At 35.2% G+C, this 17,538-nt stretch overlaps 1 protein-coding gene across 1 annotated transcript in view; it reads right to left on the minus strand.

Moving 5' to 3' along the window:
* The window catches only part of LOC115438977 (C-type mannose receptor 2-like), a 30,336-nt gene extending 14,841 nt beyond the window's left edge, over positions 1–15,495 (minus strand). The window contains exons 1-4 of the mRNA XM_030162874.1: positions 15,389–15,495; positions 11,695–12,065; positions 11,267–11,584; positions 6,619–6,979 (exon numbers count right to left, since the gene is read on the minus strand). Coding sequence (XP_030018734.1) covers positions 6,619–6,979; positions 11,267–11,584; positions 11,695–12,065; positions 15,389–15,417 — 1,079 coding nt within the window. The 5' untranslated portion in view covers positions 15,418–15,495. The remainder of the gene's footprint in view (positions 1–6,618; positions 6,980–11,266; positions 11,585–11,694; positions 12,066–15,388) is intronic.
* Positions 15,496–17,538: the final 2,043 nt, after the last annotated feature.

Genomic DNA, 17,538 nt, shown 5'->3' on the forward strand with positions numbered 1-17,538 from the left:
ATATGTTTCTATCTGGTTTTACTGCTGGTTAGCTGGTTTTTATATGTTTCTATCTGGTTAAACTGCCAGTTAGCTGGTTTATATATGTTTCTATCTGGTTAAACTGCCGGTTAGCTGGTTTATATATGTTTCTATCTGCTTTAACTGCCGGTTAGCTGGTTTATATATGTTTCTATCTGCTTTAACTGCTGGTTAGCTGATTTATATATGTTTCTATCTGCTTTAACTGCTGGTTAGCTGGTTTATATATGTTTCTATCTGGTTTTACTGCCGGTTAGCTGGTTTATATATGTTTCTATCTGCTTTAACTGCTGGTTAGCTGGTTTATATATGTTTCTATCTGCTTTAACTGCTGGTTAGCTGGTTTATATATGTTTCTATCTGGTTTTGCTGCCGGTTAGCTGGTTTATATATGTTTTTATCTGGTTAAACTGCCGGTTAGCTGGTTTATATATGTTTCTATCTGCTTTAACTGCTGGTTGGCTGGTTTATATATGTTTCTATCTGGTTTATATATGTTTCTTTCTGGTTTACTGCTGGTTGCTTTGTGCATCTCCTCTCACGCTTTGCACATCTTCACATTGTTTTCACGTAAGTGACGCTGTGTATGGATCGCACCCCCACAACCTGCTATAGGGAATTTCTACATCATAATGTACATGTGTTTGTGTCTCTGCTCAGTCAATGAGCCGCCCTAACCCAACCCCCAAATAAAGTGTCCAGGGTAACCCGCTGATTCGCACCTCACTAATTTCTTTGAATGGGATGGTGAGGAAGATAAAATATGTGAAATAACTAAAATTAATACTAAACTAAACTAAAACTAAGCATTCAGAAAAAAATGATAACTAATAAAAACTAGCAAACTTGCTCTAAAAACTAATTAAAACTAACTGAATTAGAGGGGAAAGAAAGTCAAAACTAATTAAAACTAAACTATAATTAAAGATCCAAAACTATTATAACCTTGCTGACAATGACGACATAACTATTCTTGCACACAGATTCTGCTTGGATGAAATAACAAAAGCAAGAGTTTATTTACACAAACTTACAAACGCAGTTTTTCAATGCGAGGAAGATGGCGATGCCAGAGTCCAACTTCTCACTCACTTTGAGCAAGGAGGTTGGTGGGCGGGGCTTTTCAGAGTCATTTTTTTTTAACGCTGAACGGTATCTTGCTCTTATCAGTGTTGAATTAACTGAGAGAGTCAGTTTACTTTAACACTGAATATATGACATTGATAGTGTAAAACCTCTGTTAACTCCAATTATTTTCACCAACACTGGAAGTTATTTTGTTACATTTTGCTCTGTCCATTGTTGGAATAACTCCGAAAGAATTAGAATACTTTGACACTGCATTTTTTACACTGGCAAATTTACTGTGTGTATTTGCACCAACCCCATGTGAAATGATATCAGTCTCTATTTGTGGAGCACATCTCATGAACGTAGCAGCAACATTTAAATGTCCCATACCACAACAAGTGAAGATCTATTTAGGGTTACATACAGATATTCCAAATTAGGATCATGGTTTTCAATAATTATTGTCATTATTACTAAAAATATTATTATTGTGTCCACTACAAACATACAATCATCTAGTGTAGTCAAACAGGAATGTGCATGGACAATCAAATCCAAAACAATCCATGAACCACTGGGATGTGTTGTGCATTAAATAGGTATGCTGCAGAATGGAAAGAAGTTTGACTCTTTGACACATCTCAGTTGCACTTCATTTTAATCACCACTAGATGTCTTCCTCGAGCACTGTCTCATTGGAGCCTCAAGCAATGAACCAGGTTTCATAAAAAGTGTTGAAGCTCCAACAAAGCCTCGTTCGGCCATCGCTACCGATACCACTTACGGCCGTGTGACATTCACAGTTCAGTGCAGCAGGTATGGTGGAAAAATGTGTGTGGAGTGTGAAGAGTGTGGAGATTTTTCAAAATGAATGACAGTGATAAAAGTAACGCTGACTGCAAGTGACGTTAAAGATACAGACAGATGTGGACGCAGCGTTCTGTTTGTCCTCTGCGTACATTTCATCCGTTTTCCAGGTGCTGGTGGATGTGTACCCAGATGGAGAATACCACCAGGAACCATGGAGGTAGAGGATCTGTTCAAAGAGTGACTGTGTGAGTTGAGTTGAGTTGAGTTGAGTTGTGTGTGAAGTCACTTATTCTTCAGTTTTCTCTGTTTCTGATATAATAATCCTCAACTTTAATTTGAGCTTTTATGAACATCTACATGATATGTTGATTAAATATTGGAAAATACCTGATTTTCACCAAAAAATGCAAAATTCAAAGGATAATATTATAATAAAAAGGTCTTTATAAGTTAAATAAGTGCCTTTTTTGCATGGAATGTCATTTGTAGCAAACAGTATTTATTCATTTATTCATTTATTTATTTAAGTAAAGCTATGGAACTCTTGTCCACTACAGAGGACAAAAATGCATTGCTGGCTGAATCAGGAGGTTATAAAATTCACAGAAATTGTATAATAAAAGGAATACAACACAACTGACACATACTTGGAAGTAATAACAATTGTAGTGTGGATTCAATTCCATTTTATTTGCAATCATTCAGCTCTACAATTTATTTAGACATTTTCCAACAAAGCACATCATATCCATTATAAATCCTCATGTAAAGATTTGACATTGTAAAACCTCCAGCAGAACCATCACAGCCACAGCAACAACAAGTCAGAGTGAAAGATCTATTATTACACCTTCAAGCATAGACATACAGTTTCAGAAAAACCCATATAGTAGATTATTAATATAGACCAGCAGTGTCACACAACAGGCCCTCCGAAACATTCAATCTGGCCCACAGGATGAATTTACAGAGTTGTATTGATGATAAAGTTTCATATATTTTTCAGTTCCAGATGTCTGTAATTAAATGTTTTGTACACTGTAAGACTGGATAAGTTGAGTTTACTTTAAAAATTTGAGGAAACCAGTTGCCTTAAAAAATAAAGTAATGAGTAATGAAAACTTGAGTGTATTAAACTTAAATGCTTGATTTGAATGGAATTGTTATTTTAAGTACAACACACTCAATGCCAAGTGAATTTAACTTAAAAAATTTGTTGCAATGTCACTTGCTTTATATAATCATTAGAGTTAATATCATCAGCTCATTGTACTCAAATCCAAGTTGATGTAAATTAAAATATTTTGTAGTATAAATTGCTTTGTATAAGTATTCCATTTAATATAGACTGAGGCAGGAAGTTAACTCAATGTCATCTGCCAGTTCAAGAAGAGCATTTAATACGACAAGGCTTAAAATTTTTCTCAAATTAAAGACATTAGAGATGAACAGTAAAACCATTGTTGGGCCTATGGCTCTCACTCATGGTGCAGCTCTACAAAAGTACAAAAACAAACAAAAAGGCCAATAAACATTGCCATACACACATTAAGTCCAAATTAACACTAACACCACCACCCTGCTGAACCCCTGCACATAAAAATAACACATTTTCAAAACAAGCCCAATACCCACAATGCAATGCAGCGATAAAAAGGTGTGGGCATGACTAAAACTTAGTGACTTAAATCCATTCAACTTCAACTTTTTTGTACTTTCGACTATGTTTACAAATAAGCAGAATATACTCAACAATTTATAGTAATGGAATAAAACTGAAATCATTTAAGTATGTTGTAATTAAAGCATTTTAGTAAATACAAGGTCTACATAGTCTACTTTGTTGATCCACTGTGATGTTAAAGTTATAATATCCATGTGTAAATGATAAACAGAGGCATAATATTGTTAAAAATTGCACTTCTTTTTCTTAAGAAATTTTAGGTTGTTCATGGAAGTTCATGTTATTTGGTTTATTTGTTAATAAACCAAGTGTTATTTATTATTATTTGGACTTGTCAGTATCTCTAAGTCATTATTATTATTCTACACATTAGGCTGAATGTGTCCCCTGAACTAAAATAAGTTTGACACCTCTGATAAAGACAATGTAGACAAAGACAGAATGCTCTACATCCACGTAATATATTAAACCAGGGCTGTCAAACTCATGTTAGTTCAGGGGTCACATCCAGACCAATATGATCTGAAGTGAAAAAAGTAAATTTACATCACAAACATGTTTATATTTAGAAAAAAAAAGGGAATAACATGAACAATTATGAACAACCTGAAATTTCATAAGAAAAATAAATACAATTTTAACAATAATCTGCCATGGTTTATTATTTATACATGTAAATTACAACTCATATGTCACACTGTCATGGTGGATCTACAAATACTCAAAATATTTAATAACAGGCAGAATATTATAAAAATGACACATACTCATTAAGACATTTCAGGTGTTGGTTCATGTTATTCACATTTTTAGTACATTTTAGTAACTATAGTTTGTAGATCTTAACATTTTCATACTGTAATTTAACTTTTTTTGCACTATAACAGGATAAATTGTGATTATTTGTTAGACTTAAAAATTCCAGCATGTGTCCACGTGTACTGTGTGTAAACTGTATGATGTCTTATACTTGTGCTTTGCATTATTCTGTCAAGATTTATGGCGCCGGGGATGCCGGCAGCCTGTTACGTCTTGTGCTGTTACTGTAACAAAGTAATTTCCCCATTGTGTGGATCAATAAAGTCTAATCTAATCTAATCTAATCTAATTTATCATTATTTATAGGTTGTTATGGTAGTATTTTACTGGTACGACACACTTTCTGTCAAATATACGGCCCCCGGGCCAAAACCGGTCCACCAAAAGTCCAATCCAGCCTGTGGGATGAATTTGGAAATACAAAGAAAATTACACTTAAGATATTAACATTCATTTTAGTTCAGGAGCCAAATTCAGCCCAATTCAATCTCAAGTGGCTCAGATCAGTAAAAAACTATCATAGAAGTAATGACAACTCCAAATTTTTTCTTTGTTTTAGTGTAAGAAAATTAAAATCACATGAAAACATTTATATTAACAAACCATCTTTTAACAAAAAAATATGAAGAACCTGAACAAATATGAAGAACATAATTTAAATTTGAAAAAAAATTACAGTTATTCACATTCTTTGAAAGGATAGTTTGTAAATGTAAATATTTTCATGATGAAATTTTACATTTTCTCTCTAAAACATAGAAGTTAGACATAAAAGTTTGGATTTGACATTATTTCTATAGTATTGTGTTATTATTTTATTGGTCCAGTCCACTTAGTCAGTTAGTTAGTAATTTATTTGTCCATTTAATAGTAAATTACCATCATTTGTTAGATTTATCTTTATTTCTAGGTTATTATGATAGTATTTCACTGGTATGACACACTTTAGATCACAGGTGTCAAACATACGGGTCCAATCCAGCCTGTTGGATGAATTTGAAAAAAATTACAGTCATTCAAATATTTTTTTAAAGGGTAGTTTGTAAATGTAAACATTTTCATGATGAAATTTTACATTTTCTCTCTAAAACAGAGAAGTTAGACATAAAAAGTTTGGATTTGATATTATTTATATAGTATTGTGTGAGTATTTTATTGGTCCGGTCCACTTAGTTAGTTAGTTAGTTAGGAATTTATTTGTCCATTTAACAGAAAATTACCATTATTTGTTAGATTTATCTTTATTTATAGGTTATTATGATAATATTTTACTGGTACGACACACTTTAGATCACAGGTGTCAAACATATGACCCACGGGCCAAAACCGGTCCACCAAAGGGTCCAATCAGGCCTGTGGGATGACTTTGAAAAAAATTAGTTATTCACATTTTTTTAAAGGATAGTTTGTAAATGTAAACATTTTCATGATGAAATTTTACATTTTTACTCTAAAACATAGAAGTTAGACATAAAAGTTTGGATTTGACATTATTTATATAGTATTGTGTTAGTATTTTATTGGTCCAGTCCACTTAGTCAGTTAGTTAGTTAGTAATTTATTTGTCCATTTAATAGTAAATTACCATTATTTGTTAGATTTATCTTTATTTATAGGTTATTATGATAGTATTTTACTGGTACGACACACTTTAGATCATAGGTGTCAAACATACGGATCCAATGCAGCCTGTTGGATGAATTTGAAAAAAATTACAGTTATTCACATTTTTTTAAAGGGTAGTTTTTAAATGTAAACATTTTCATGATAAAATTTTACATTTTCACTCTAAAACATAGAAGTTAGACATAAAAAGTTTGGATTTGACATTATTTCTATAGTATTGTGTTAGTATTTTATTGGTCCCGTCCACTTAGTCAGTTAGTTAGTTAGTAATTTATTTGTCCATTTAACAGAAAATTACCATTTTTTGTTAGACTTATCATTATTTATAGGTTATTATGATAATATTTTACTGGTACGACACACTTTAGATCATACTGGTCTGAATGTGGCCTCTGAAATAAAATGAAACATCCATGATTGTGATTATCTTCAGTGTAATTTTTGCATTTCACACACTCATCCTGTGGGCCGGATTGGACCCTTTAGCAGGCCAGTTTTGGTCCCCGGGCCTTATGTTTGACACCCCTGTATTAAACTGATCGTCACACTAATTCTGCTTTACTTGTCTCCTGATTTCTCATTTTCACTTTTTCTTCTTTGATTTCTCCGAAGAACAAATAAAATTAAACTGGTTCTCATCAGGCTTTTTGTACCATTGATTCTTCCCTCCTTTCTCCATGGCTCCAGACATGTCACAGTGGTTCATGGGTTGGTCTGAGGCCCAGTTGTTATAGCGGACCGACTTGTCTGTGACCCAGAACCAGAACTGCAGAGTGCAGGTGTAGTGCAGTCCCAGCCAGACGAAGGGGCTGTTGGCCATCTGGGCTATCTGCCCGACCCACCTCTGCTGGTGCTTGTTTCTGACGTGGACCAAGTCATGGTGGTGTTCTCTGCAGTAATTTACAGCCTGGTCCCAGGTTTTGTTTAGTGGAATCAGGACCACGTTAGCTGTCATGGAAGAACATGAGACAAGCTGATGTACTTTATGTTCATCATGTATTTGGTAGGTGAGATAAAGATAAAGATAAAAAAAAAAAAAAAAAAAAAAAACAGCTCTAAAATTATTTCTATATTCAACATGATCTTAACCCATAAAGACCCCAGTGCTACTTTTGCGTCAGTTCCCAAATTATTTTTTCCTCTATTTCAAACCTTTTTTTAGTGATTTATCTCCATTTATTCTAATATTATGCTTTGCATTTTTCATTATTTTGGTGTGAAAATCAGGTATTTTCCTATATTTAATTCACTGATCATGTACATGTTCACAAAAGCACAGATTAAAGTTGAGGTTTATTATATCAGAAACAGAGAAAACTGAAAAAAGGGACTTTTTCACCAAAATACATCATTAACTGAACAAAAACCCAGTGTCTATAGAAGTAAATATTTCTCATCAAATTTTGAATTATAAAAGCCATTAAATTTCTGCACTGATTTTTTTTGCACTGAAATTAAGTAACTGATTTTTTTTTTTTTTTTAATCTCCGAATTCAACTATGTACATAAATTTAGAATAACAAAAAATTCAGATGCGAAAAAATTCTGATCACACATCCGCGCTGACCCGTCTTCCTGCATCAGCATCACTTGACCAACCCAACATAACTCGACTGGCTGCCTTCAACTTCAGATAGAATCGATTTCTTATCCTTGGTGTCCTGGATGTGTGATCTGAATTTTATTGCTTCTGAATTTTTTTTTATTCTACATTTATGAACATAGTTAAATTGAGAGACAAAAAATTCAGATATTTAATTTCAGTGCAAAAAAACTTTCAGAGCAAGAAATTCGATGGCTTTTATAATTCAAAATCTGATGAGACAGATTGACTTCCATAAGTGTCTCCATCCACTGTCATTGATCCAACTCCATGGGTTTTACTGGTCAATCACTAGCTGCTTTTCCATTGGACATCTGCGCAAAACTTTACCAATATTTACTGAATGTCAAAAAACAGAAGTGTGTAGTGTCGGTTTTTCCATTAAATCCTAAATGCGATGATTTATTCATTTATTATCACGAGATGACATAAGAAGTCATTCCATAAACATGGCAATGAAGGTAAATATCACATTGATTTACAGAAACATTCATTATTATTATATATTACCCCTCTATCTCGTACTAAATTAAAATATCAGGCAGATCCATCCTCCCACCCCCCCAACACCACTAAAATTTAATCATTTGTTCCTTCTGCCACTATCAACATTTCCTGAAAAATTCATCCAAATCTGTCCATAACTTTTTGAGTTATCTCGCTAACAGACAAACAAATAAACAAACAGACAAACCCCGATGAAAACATAACCTTCGCCGTTCCTTGGCGGAGGTCAAAAATAAGTACAGAAGTACTAAAAGTTAAAAATAATAACAAAAATAAACAACAAAATGAACAAAAATGGATTTAAAAAAACAACTAAAAAATAATGTGGAAAAAATAAGTTAAAAAAAAAGTTCTGAAATGAAGTTTAAAAAAAAGAATAAAATAAGCAACAAAATGAACAAAAATGGATGAAGTAAACAACTACAGAATGATGTGGAAAAAATGAGCAAAAAAGTTCTAAAATAAAGTAAATAAGAATAAAATAAGCAACAAAATGAACAAAAATGGATAATCTAAAAAACTACACAATGCGAAAAAATAAGCAAAAAAAGTTCTAAAATAAAGTATGTATAAAAAAAAGAATAGAACTACAAAAGCACGTCTACTTAAAAGCATCTAAAAAAGAACAGATCAGAACTAAAAAAAAAAAAACACACTAGAAAAGCACTCGAAGAGCACAGACCTCCGCCAAGGCAGATCAGTCCCCCCACCCTGATCACCACCAAAATTTAACCCTTTCATGTATACTGGTCACTCCAGTGGACAGTTATTCACCATCTGTTGTGTAATATATTCATGGGTTTTGTTGTTTTAGTTCCATATCAGCCAAAACAGTGGACGCTCATGCATCCTCCCATAAACTGCAATTCAGTCCATTACTGTAACTTTGCTGTTCTTGATAAACCTGATCTGCAGTGACATGTTTGGGTGTAAAGCAATTGTTAATTGTTATTAGACTGTAATTAACAGTTGTTTTTCTTTTGTTTTTTGTTTTTCAGAAAAAGTTTTTGGTTTTTTGCATATTATCTCCATTAAGTGAATAATAAATAGTTGAGTAATATAATATAATAATAAATAGTATTAGAGTATGTTAAAATGTGAGAAAATATATGATTAGCAGCATTAAAACTGTTCTTGTTGCATAGTTTTCCATATCACTTTCTGATATTAGGTTTTAAATACATGTTTCTTTGCTTAAAAAATTAAATGCATCATCTCTGGCTGAGTGGACATTTTTGTAACTCCTTAAAAAAAAAAAAAAAAACCTTGATCGCATTGTTTTTTTTTTCATGCCTAAAGAGGAACAAAAACACTCAGGAAATATTGACAAAGGTTCCATAATTCATGCATGAAAGGATTAATCACTTGTTCCTTGTGCCAGTATCATCATTTCCTGAAAATTTCATCCAAATCTGTCCATAACTTTTTGAGTTATCTCGCTAACAGACAAACAAATAAACAAACAGACAAACCCCGATGAAAACATAACCTTCGCCGTTCCTTGGCGGAGGTAAAAATATAAGTACAGAAGAACTAAAAGTTAAAAATAATAACAAAAATAAACAACAAAATGAACAAAAATGGATTTAAAAAAACAACTAAAAAATAATGTGGAAAAAATAAGTTAAAAAAAAAAAGTTCTGAAATGAAGTTTAAAAAAAAGAATAAAATAAGCAACAAAATGAACAAAAATGGATGAAGTAAACAACTACAGAATAATGTGGAAAAAATAAGCAAAAAAGTTCTAAAATAAAGTAAAAAAGAAAAAAAATAAGCAACAAAATGAACAAAAATGGATAATCTAAACAACTACACAATAATGTGAAAAAATAAGCAAAAAAAGTTCTAAAATAAAGTACGTATAAAAAAAAATAGAACTACAAAAGCACGTCTACTTAAAAGCATCTAAAAAAGAACAGATCAGAACTAAAAAAAAAAAAACACACTAGAAAAGCACTCGAAGAGCACAGACCTCCGCCAAGGCAGATCAGTCCCCCCACCCTGATCACCACCAAAATTTAACCCTTTCATGTATACTGGTCACTCCAGTGGACAGTTATTCACCATCTGTTGTGTAATATATTCATGGGTTTTGTTGTTTTAGTTCCATATCAGCCAAAACAGTGGACGCTCATGCATCCTCCCATAAACTGCAATTCAGTCCATTACTGTAACTTTGCTGTTCTTGATAAACCTGATCTGCAGTGACATGTTTGGGTGTAAAGCAATTGTTAATTGTTATTAGACTGTAATTAACAGTTGTTTTTCTTTTGTTTTTTGTTTTTCAGATCTGTCCAAATCTGTCCATAACTTTTTGAGTTATCTCGCTAATAGACAATCAAATAAACAAACAGACAAACCCCGATGAAAACATAACCTTCGCCGTTCCTTGGCGGAGGTAAAAATATAAGTACAGAAGAACTAAAAGTTAAAAATAATAACAAAAATAAACAACAAAATGAACAAAAATTGATAAAAAAAAAACAAAACTACAAAATAATGTGAGAAAATAACTTTAAAAAAGTTCTGAAATGAAGTTAAAAAGAATAAAATAAACAACAAAATGAACAAAAATGGATTAAAAAAAAACTACAAAATAACGTGAAAAAATAAGCAAAAAAAAGTTCTAAAATAAAGTAAAAAAGAATAAAATAATCAACAAAATGAACAAAAATGGATTTAAAAAAACAACTACAAAATAATGTGAAAAAATAAGGAAAAAAAATATTCTGAAATGAAGTTTAAAAAAAAAAGAATAAAATAATCAACAAAATGAACAAAAATGGATAAAAAAAAAACCCTACAAAATAATGGGAAACATAAGCAAAAATGTTCTAAAGCAAAGTTAAAAAAGAATAGAACTAGAAAAGTACGTCTACTAAAAAGCATCTAAAAAAAGAACAGATCAGAACTAAAAAATAATAATAATTAGAAAAGCACTTGGAGAGCGAGACCTCTGCCAAGGCAGATCAGCCCCCCACCCCGATCACCACCAAAATTTAATCATTTGTTCCTTGTGCCAGTATCAACATTTCTTGCTAACAGACAAACAAACAAACAAACAAACAGACAAACCCCAATGAAAACAAAACCTCCTTGGTGGAGGTAAAAAAAAAAAAACCAACCATTGTAGCAGTAGAAGTGCTTCTTAGTTTCACAAGATTCACTCCTCCATCTTCCATCTCTCGTGATCGCAGCACAATGATTCGACTGTGGTGTCTGGTCCCAGTTCCTAAAAGAGGAACCATTTCCGTCTGACCACCTCCATGTGTCACTAAAAAGGCCAATCATCCAGCGTGCCCCGTTTAGTTTGGTGTGGTTTTTCAGGTCATCTAACTGGTCTTGACCACTGATCAGGTCTGTGTGGTTTTCTCTGCAGTATTTCTGAGCCTTTAACCACGTCATCTCGTTTGCGATCTTTATGTATTTGGATGGACCCGTTTCTGTGGAGCAAACAGACAGAGATCATCATGCCTGTATTTTTATATCAGTGGAGTTTACCCAAATGTGTGCGCTCTAATCTGATCACAGACTGTTGGATATAATTTCTTACCATTATAGCAGATAAAAGATGCCTTACGTTTGTCATTTACATCAACCAATTCAAAATTCTTCAACATCTCTACAATGTTTTCTGGTTTAACTTTGTTGTCCGGTTCATCTTCTGCCCAATTTGTGTCATTTTCATTGTACTCCACCCCAGGCAGAGACCAGTGCCATGTCCTGTTGGTGTGTTGTTGGTCATGCAGCCCGATCCAGCCTTCTTTACAACTGTCACCACAGAGTCTGTTCATGTCCCTCATGTTGTACACAGTGGCCAGGTCAGTGTGTTCACGTCTGCAGTACTCCTGGGCTGCAGACCAATTCTTTTCAGTTCGATATACTGATAGTCGTAGAGCTGACCCATTAGGAAAGAACAGTGACCTGAAAGAAAGAAAGAAAGAAAGAAAGAAAGAAAGAAAAAGAAAGAATATATCTGTGTTATTCATTGTTGTATTCATTATATCATGCACGTTCTGTCTTATTCATATAAATCTTCACTTATCCGTCAGAATGAGCAGTAAAAGACTCCACTCCATCTTGTCAAATCTGTTCTGGTTCCGATCAGTTTGACTACTGTCTCTCTCTCTCTCTCTCTCTCTCTCTCTCTCTCTCTCTTTCTCTCTCTCTCTCTCCATCTCTTATCAGGTGAATGTGGGCGGCCTTTTTAACCCCACCTCTTATGATACACCGCCCAGTGACATACATTTACATCCTAATGACTTTATTTAGATGTAAAATTGATTGATTAATATGTTCCATCTGCGACATGTGACAAATTTAATGTTTTTAACGACCATCAGTTTGATAAAGAGTGGCACTGCATGAGCATCGTGTGGCGTGGACAAAGCCAAAGCAAAGCCATGAACCCTTTATTGGGCAAGGGACTATTTTTGGTAATTTCCACATATTACAAGACAGTGTCGACAACAGTTACAGTGAAGACAGTGAGTCAATGATCTCAGGTCAAATATGGTCTTATATGTAATTCTGTTATGAGGCTAAAATGAATAATCGACCTTTATTAAGAATTTATGTGGACACCTTTTAACCTTTTTAATGAAACACAAATAAAATAAGATTAAATTAAATCAAATTAAATTAAATTAAATTAAATTAAACGAGAAAAGCTCTTGGAGAGCACAGACCTCCACCAAGGCAGATCACCCAGCCCCCCCCCCATCACCACCAAAATTTAATCATTTATTCCTTGTGCCAGTATCAACATTTCCTGAAAATTTCATGAAAATCCGTCCATAACAGTGAGAACAGTGAGTCAACGATCTCAGGTCAAATATGGTCTTATATGCAATTCTGTTGTGAGGCTAAAATGAATAATCTACCTTTATTAAGAATTTATGTTGACACCTTTTAACCTTTTTAATGAAACACAAATAAAATAAAATAAAATAAAATAAAATAAAATGAGAAAAGCTCTTGGAGAGCACCAGTGGCGGCTGCTCGTCTTTCAGAGAGGGGAAGCTCATTGTCGGCTTACATCAAAAAAAAAAAAAATTGTCAAGTTATTTAAACATACATTCGGCCCTCCATTCCTTTTTAAGAAAATGGTCAGTGACCTTATTGTACCAAGTAGGCATCTTTTCCAGGGACTGGACCAGTGTCCTCTGAATGTCCAGCAGAGCTAGGCTGCTTAGATTGCCTTGGCCCATTGTGTTGTGGGTGTAAGACTTCAGCCTTTTCACACAACAGATGCTCCTTTCACTCCGACCTAGCCGACAGTTTGATTGATTGAACTATCTACAAAGCGATATTCAACTCGAACAAGAAATGATTAAATTGAAACAAGAAAACACTGAAACAACAAGAAAACACTGAAATTATGTTAAATTGAAACAAGGAAGTCCAATGAGTGTGTTTTATTTACAGTGCAAGAAATGAACGAGTAATTTCGTAGTGGTTTCTCTCTTGATTTCACAGCAGAATGCACGACGGTATTAAACTGAACTGTCAGTGAAGGAGTAGATCTCAAAATAGCTGTCAATCAAACGGGATTCAGCCTTTCGACTGATCCTCCAATCAGCACGTGGGATTCTGGCGTCCAGCCCGGCCGAGCTCCGCCCACAGCTCCATTCATCCCCAGAGACGCCCGGTGTCCTGGGGCGGGACAACATCATGGCATTTATCCAATTACCATCCAGTTTTGAGGCAATGAAAAAACTGTTCCACTCAGTCCCATTGAAGCCCAGAGACGCCCGCAGTCTATGGGCAAATGCACTGAGCAGAGATCGTATAAGAAAACAGCACAATGGGAATGTATGAGAAGTGAACAACATCGAGTCCACTGATTTGTGATAAAGCTGATTCTGACCGAACTCATCTGTGAGATGAACGTGTTCTAACACATTTGTAGTCAATAAAATGTCAACACAACTGTACATATTTAACCATTTGATTTTCGTAATTTTAGGGGAAGCCGGGCTTCCCTTGCAGTCTATGAGAAATCACCACTGGAGAGCACAGACCTCCACCAAGGCAGATCAGCAGTGACGTACAGTCAGAGGAGGCAGGGGAGGCAGAGCCTCCCTTTTCAATCTTGAAAAGAAAAAAAATGACTATAAAATATAATAAATGTTGGTAGTTGTCAGCTGGTACGTCCTATAAACTCATTTTCCGTTCGAATCCAACATTGTTATTATTATTATAATTTTTTTTATTGTCAATTTGAATAGCAGAATTTCCGCATGCTCCGTTCAAATACAGGGAGGAGGCAGCGCTGTGCTGTGCCTCCAGGAGAACTGTCTACTCCCCTCATGAACTCTGCTGGTACCCGATGAAAATATTGTGTCGCTGTCCCTCTGTATATCGCAGTTAAAATGCTTTCAAACACTCTGATTAAATGCTCTATCCTTCCATAATCTGCATAACGTATGGAATGTATTTCTGTAATGTGTTTAGGCTCGCAGATTAATCATAAAATCGCGGTGAAAAAGTCACTAGGGGAGGCAAACAGTACCCCTGCCTCATGATAGATGGCGCCTGTGAGTCCACAGATTCATGCGCTTATAATTTTCTTCGTTCTTTTTTATACACTTTAATTCACCAGGATCGGCACATGGATTTCATGTACAAATAAAGGTAAGGCCATAAACTTTTTTTATTTTTAGCTTGAAATGGCTCTTTTTGAAGGTTTCCTGTTGAGTTCCTGCCAGTCTACCTATGCTGACTTGATGCAGAGCCCATATACCCAGGCCATTCCTTTTGCTCACTCTCTCTAGTCCAGTTTCTCAGGCCACCATATATTTGTAGATCTGGCTCTGAAAGAGTCAGTGCCTCCCCAGCCATGAACCCCACTGCACGTCACTGCAGATCAGCCCCCCCATCACCTGAAAATTTCATCAAAATCCCCCCCGATCACTACCAGAATGTTATCATTTATTCCTTGTGTCAGTATCAACATTTCCTGAAAATTTCATGAAAATATGTCAATAACTTTTTGAGTTATCTTGCTAACAAACAGACAGACAGACAAACCCCAATGGAAACATAACCTCCGCCGTTTCAACTGGCAGAGGTCATAAATGAGAAATATTCCACATGCACAAGAGAAAAAACTAATATTCACTGACAACAGCCACTTCTTAGTCACTTGGCTTTATCAGTCCATTCATGGGTCACAGTTAAAAGAGTTAAACATGTTAACAGACTGATCATACACCGTGAACCTACAGTAGCCGATTATTACTCACCCATCAGAAGGAGCAGAAACAGACTCCATTCCATTTTTTTCCTCCTTTGTTTTTTCTGTTTTGAGCAGTGAACCAGGTCAGGCTTCTATTCACACCAGGTCTCTGTGGCAAATACAAGAGTTTACTGTGTGATGAGGTTTAATACCAGCTCCAGTAAACAAATGAGTGTGACAAGGAAGGGAAACATGCAAATAAAAGCAGGACTAAGGCCCGTGGGCCAAAACTGACCCACCAAAGGGTCCAATTCAGCCCACAGGATGAGTGTGTGAACTGCAATAATTTCACTGAAGATGTTAACAATTAATGATGTTTCATTTTATTTTAGGGGCCACATACAGACCAATACACTGATCCGATACCAGTATTGGGCATCAGCTCCAATACTCAGTGTGTTTACTTGTACTCGTACTCGTAAAAGTAATCCGATACACTACACCAATACCATTTACGGCCGTGTGACATTCACATTTCAGTGCAGCAGGTACGGTGGAAAAATGTGTGGGGAGTGTGAAGAGTGTGGAGATTTTGAAAATGAATAACAGTGATAAAAGTAACGCTGACTGCAAGTGACGTTAAAGACACAGACAGATACAGACAGTTCTTTTCATCCTCTGCGTACATTCCATCTGTTTTCCAGGTGCTGGTGGATGAGTACCCAGATGGAGAATACCACCGGGAACTGTGGAGGTAGAGGATCTGTTCAAAGAGTGACTGTGTGAGTTAGAGAAAAACTACTGACAGATTTAGGACAACTACCCAGAGCTGAGCTGGTTTCTGTCCTACTTATAATATTATGGAGGTACGGAGCGGTGTGGACCTCTGCCAGCGGAAGTGAAAACTAAACTTAACGCTCATTTATCTTTTCTCTACCTCCTGAAGCTCAGCTTTTAAGCCTTACCAGCGAAAACGCTGCAACATTAGTATCCACATTAGTGTTACCTCTGTCGTCTCCATGTTTATTATTACAAACTTTCTTCTTCGTCTTCTCAAAAACTTCACTTTCTTTGTGGTATTTGTTCAGTATGGTTATTTAAGAGTGGCCCTCACTGGTGGATTAATTGAGAAATGCTCATTCCAACATATTAAATGTCAGTAGCAGCACTTTGTTCCAGTCAGACTAATGACAATGACAATAAAGCACATTTACAAAAGGAACTAAGAACTGGAATGGGATTATTAAGTACTTGTATCGGTACTCGGTATTGGCAAGTACTCATATGTAAGTACTTGTACTCATCATTGGTCTGGAAAAAAGTGGTATCGGTGCATCCCTGATCTAAAGCAGGGGGGTCAAACTCATTATAGTTCAGGGGCCACATACAGACCAATATGGTCTGAAGTGTCTTATTTGCTGACAACACAAGTCTACACGGCACCGGAGAAGATCTTGGGCAGCTTTTGTGTGCAGTGGAAAAGGAATTAGAGACCCTGTAGAAGTGGTTTGATATTAACAAATTATCACTGAATCTATGTAAAACAAAATATATTATATTTGGCAATAGAAAAATTAATAGACCAGTCAAACCAGTGGTGTAGTCCAGGGTATACAGCGGTATACAGAGTAGACCTAACTATTTTTCAGTCTTCATTGTGTATACCCACTTCTAAATCCCCCTGATGTGCACCATTCACTAGTATCTGAGCCAAATTGCCCATGTTTTCCCCTAGGATGGTGACGCCATGACCCACCCTACTCTGCCTCTAATTGGCTAGTACTTAGTACCTTCACTGATTAGATTGGTTAACTTTAGGCATGAGGACTGATGAGCCAATCAGAGGCAGAGTAGGGCGGGTCATGCCCAGGAAAATATTACTAACTTGGCACCAGAGCCAGGGCTCTGCTTAGCGCTGGTCAACTCCGGAACCTGATTGGACACCTCAGGTGCCAGTTCCACCCCAGCTGATTGACAGGTCACTGCACGTGTCATTCAAATATGCGCGATTATTGGAAATGCGAACAAGAAAGGCAGAATAAACGTCTTTCAAATGATTCAAGATTCAAGAGTTTTATTGTCATATGCACAGCAAAAACAGGTACTTATACTATGCAATGAAATTCTTATTCTGTTCATCTCCCTAAAAAAGAAACAGAACACACTAAAAATGAATAAGAATAGGGGAAACAATAGCAATAATAAAAATCAACTATA

The sequence above is a fragment of the Sphaeramia orbicularis genome, chromosome 18 (assembly GCF_902148855.1).
Source record: "Sphaeramia orbicularis chromosome 18, fSphaOr1.1, whole genome shotgun sequence".
In the NCBI taxonomy this organism is placed as follows: domain Eukaryota; kingdom Metazoa; phylum Chordata; class Actinopteri; order Kurtiformes; family Apogonidae; genus Sphaeramia; species Sphaeramia orbicularis.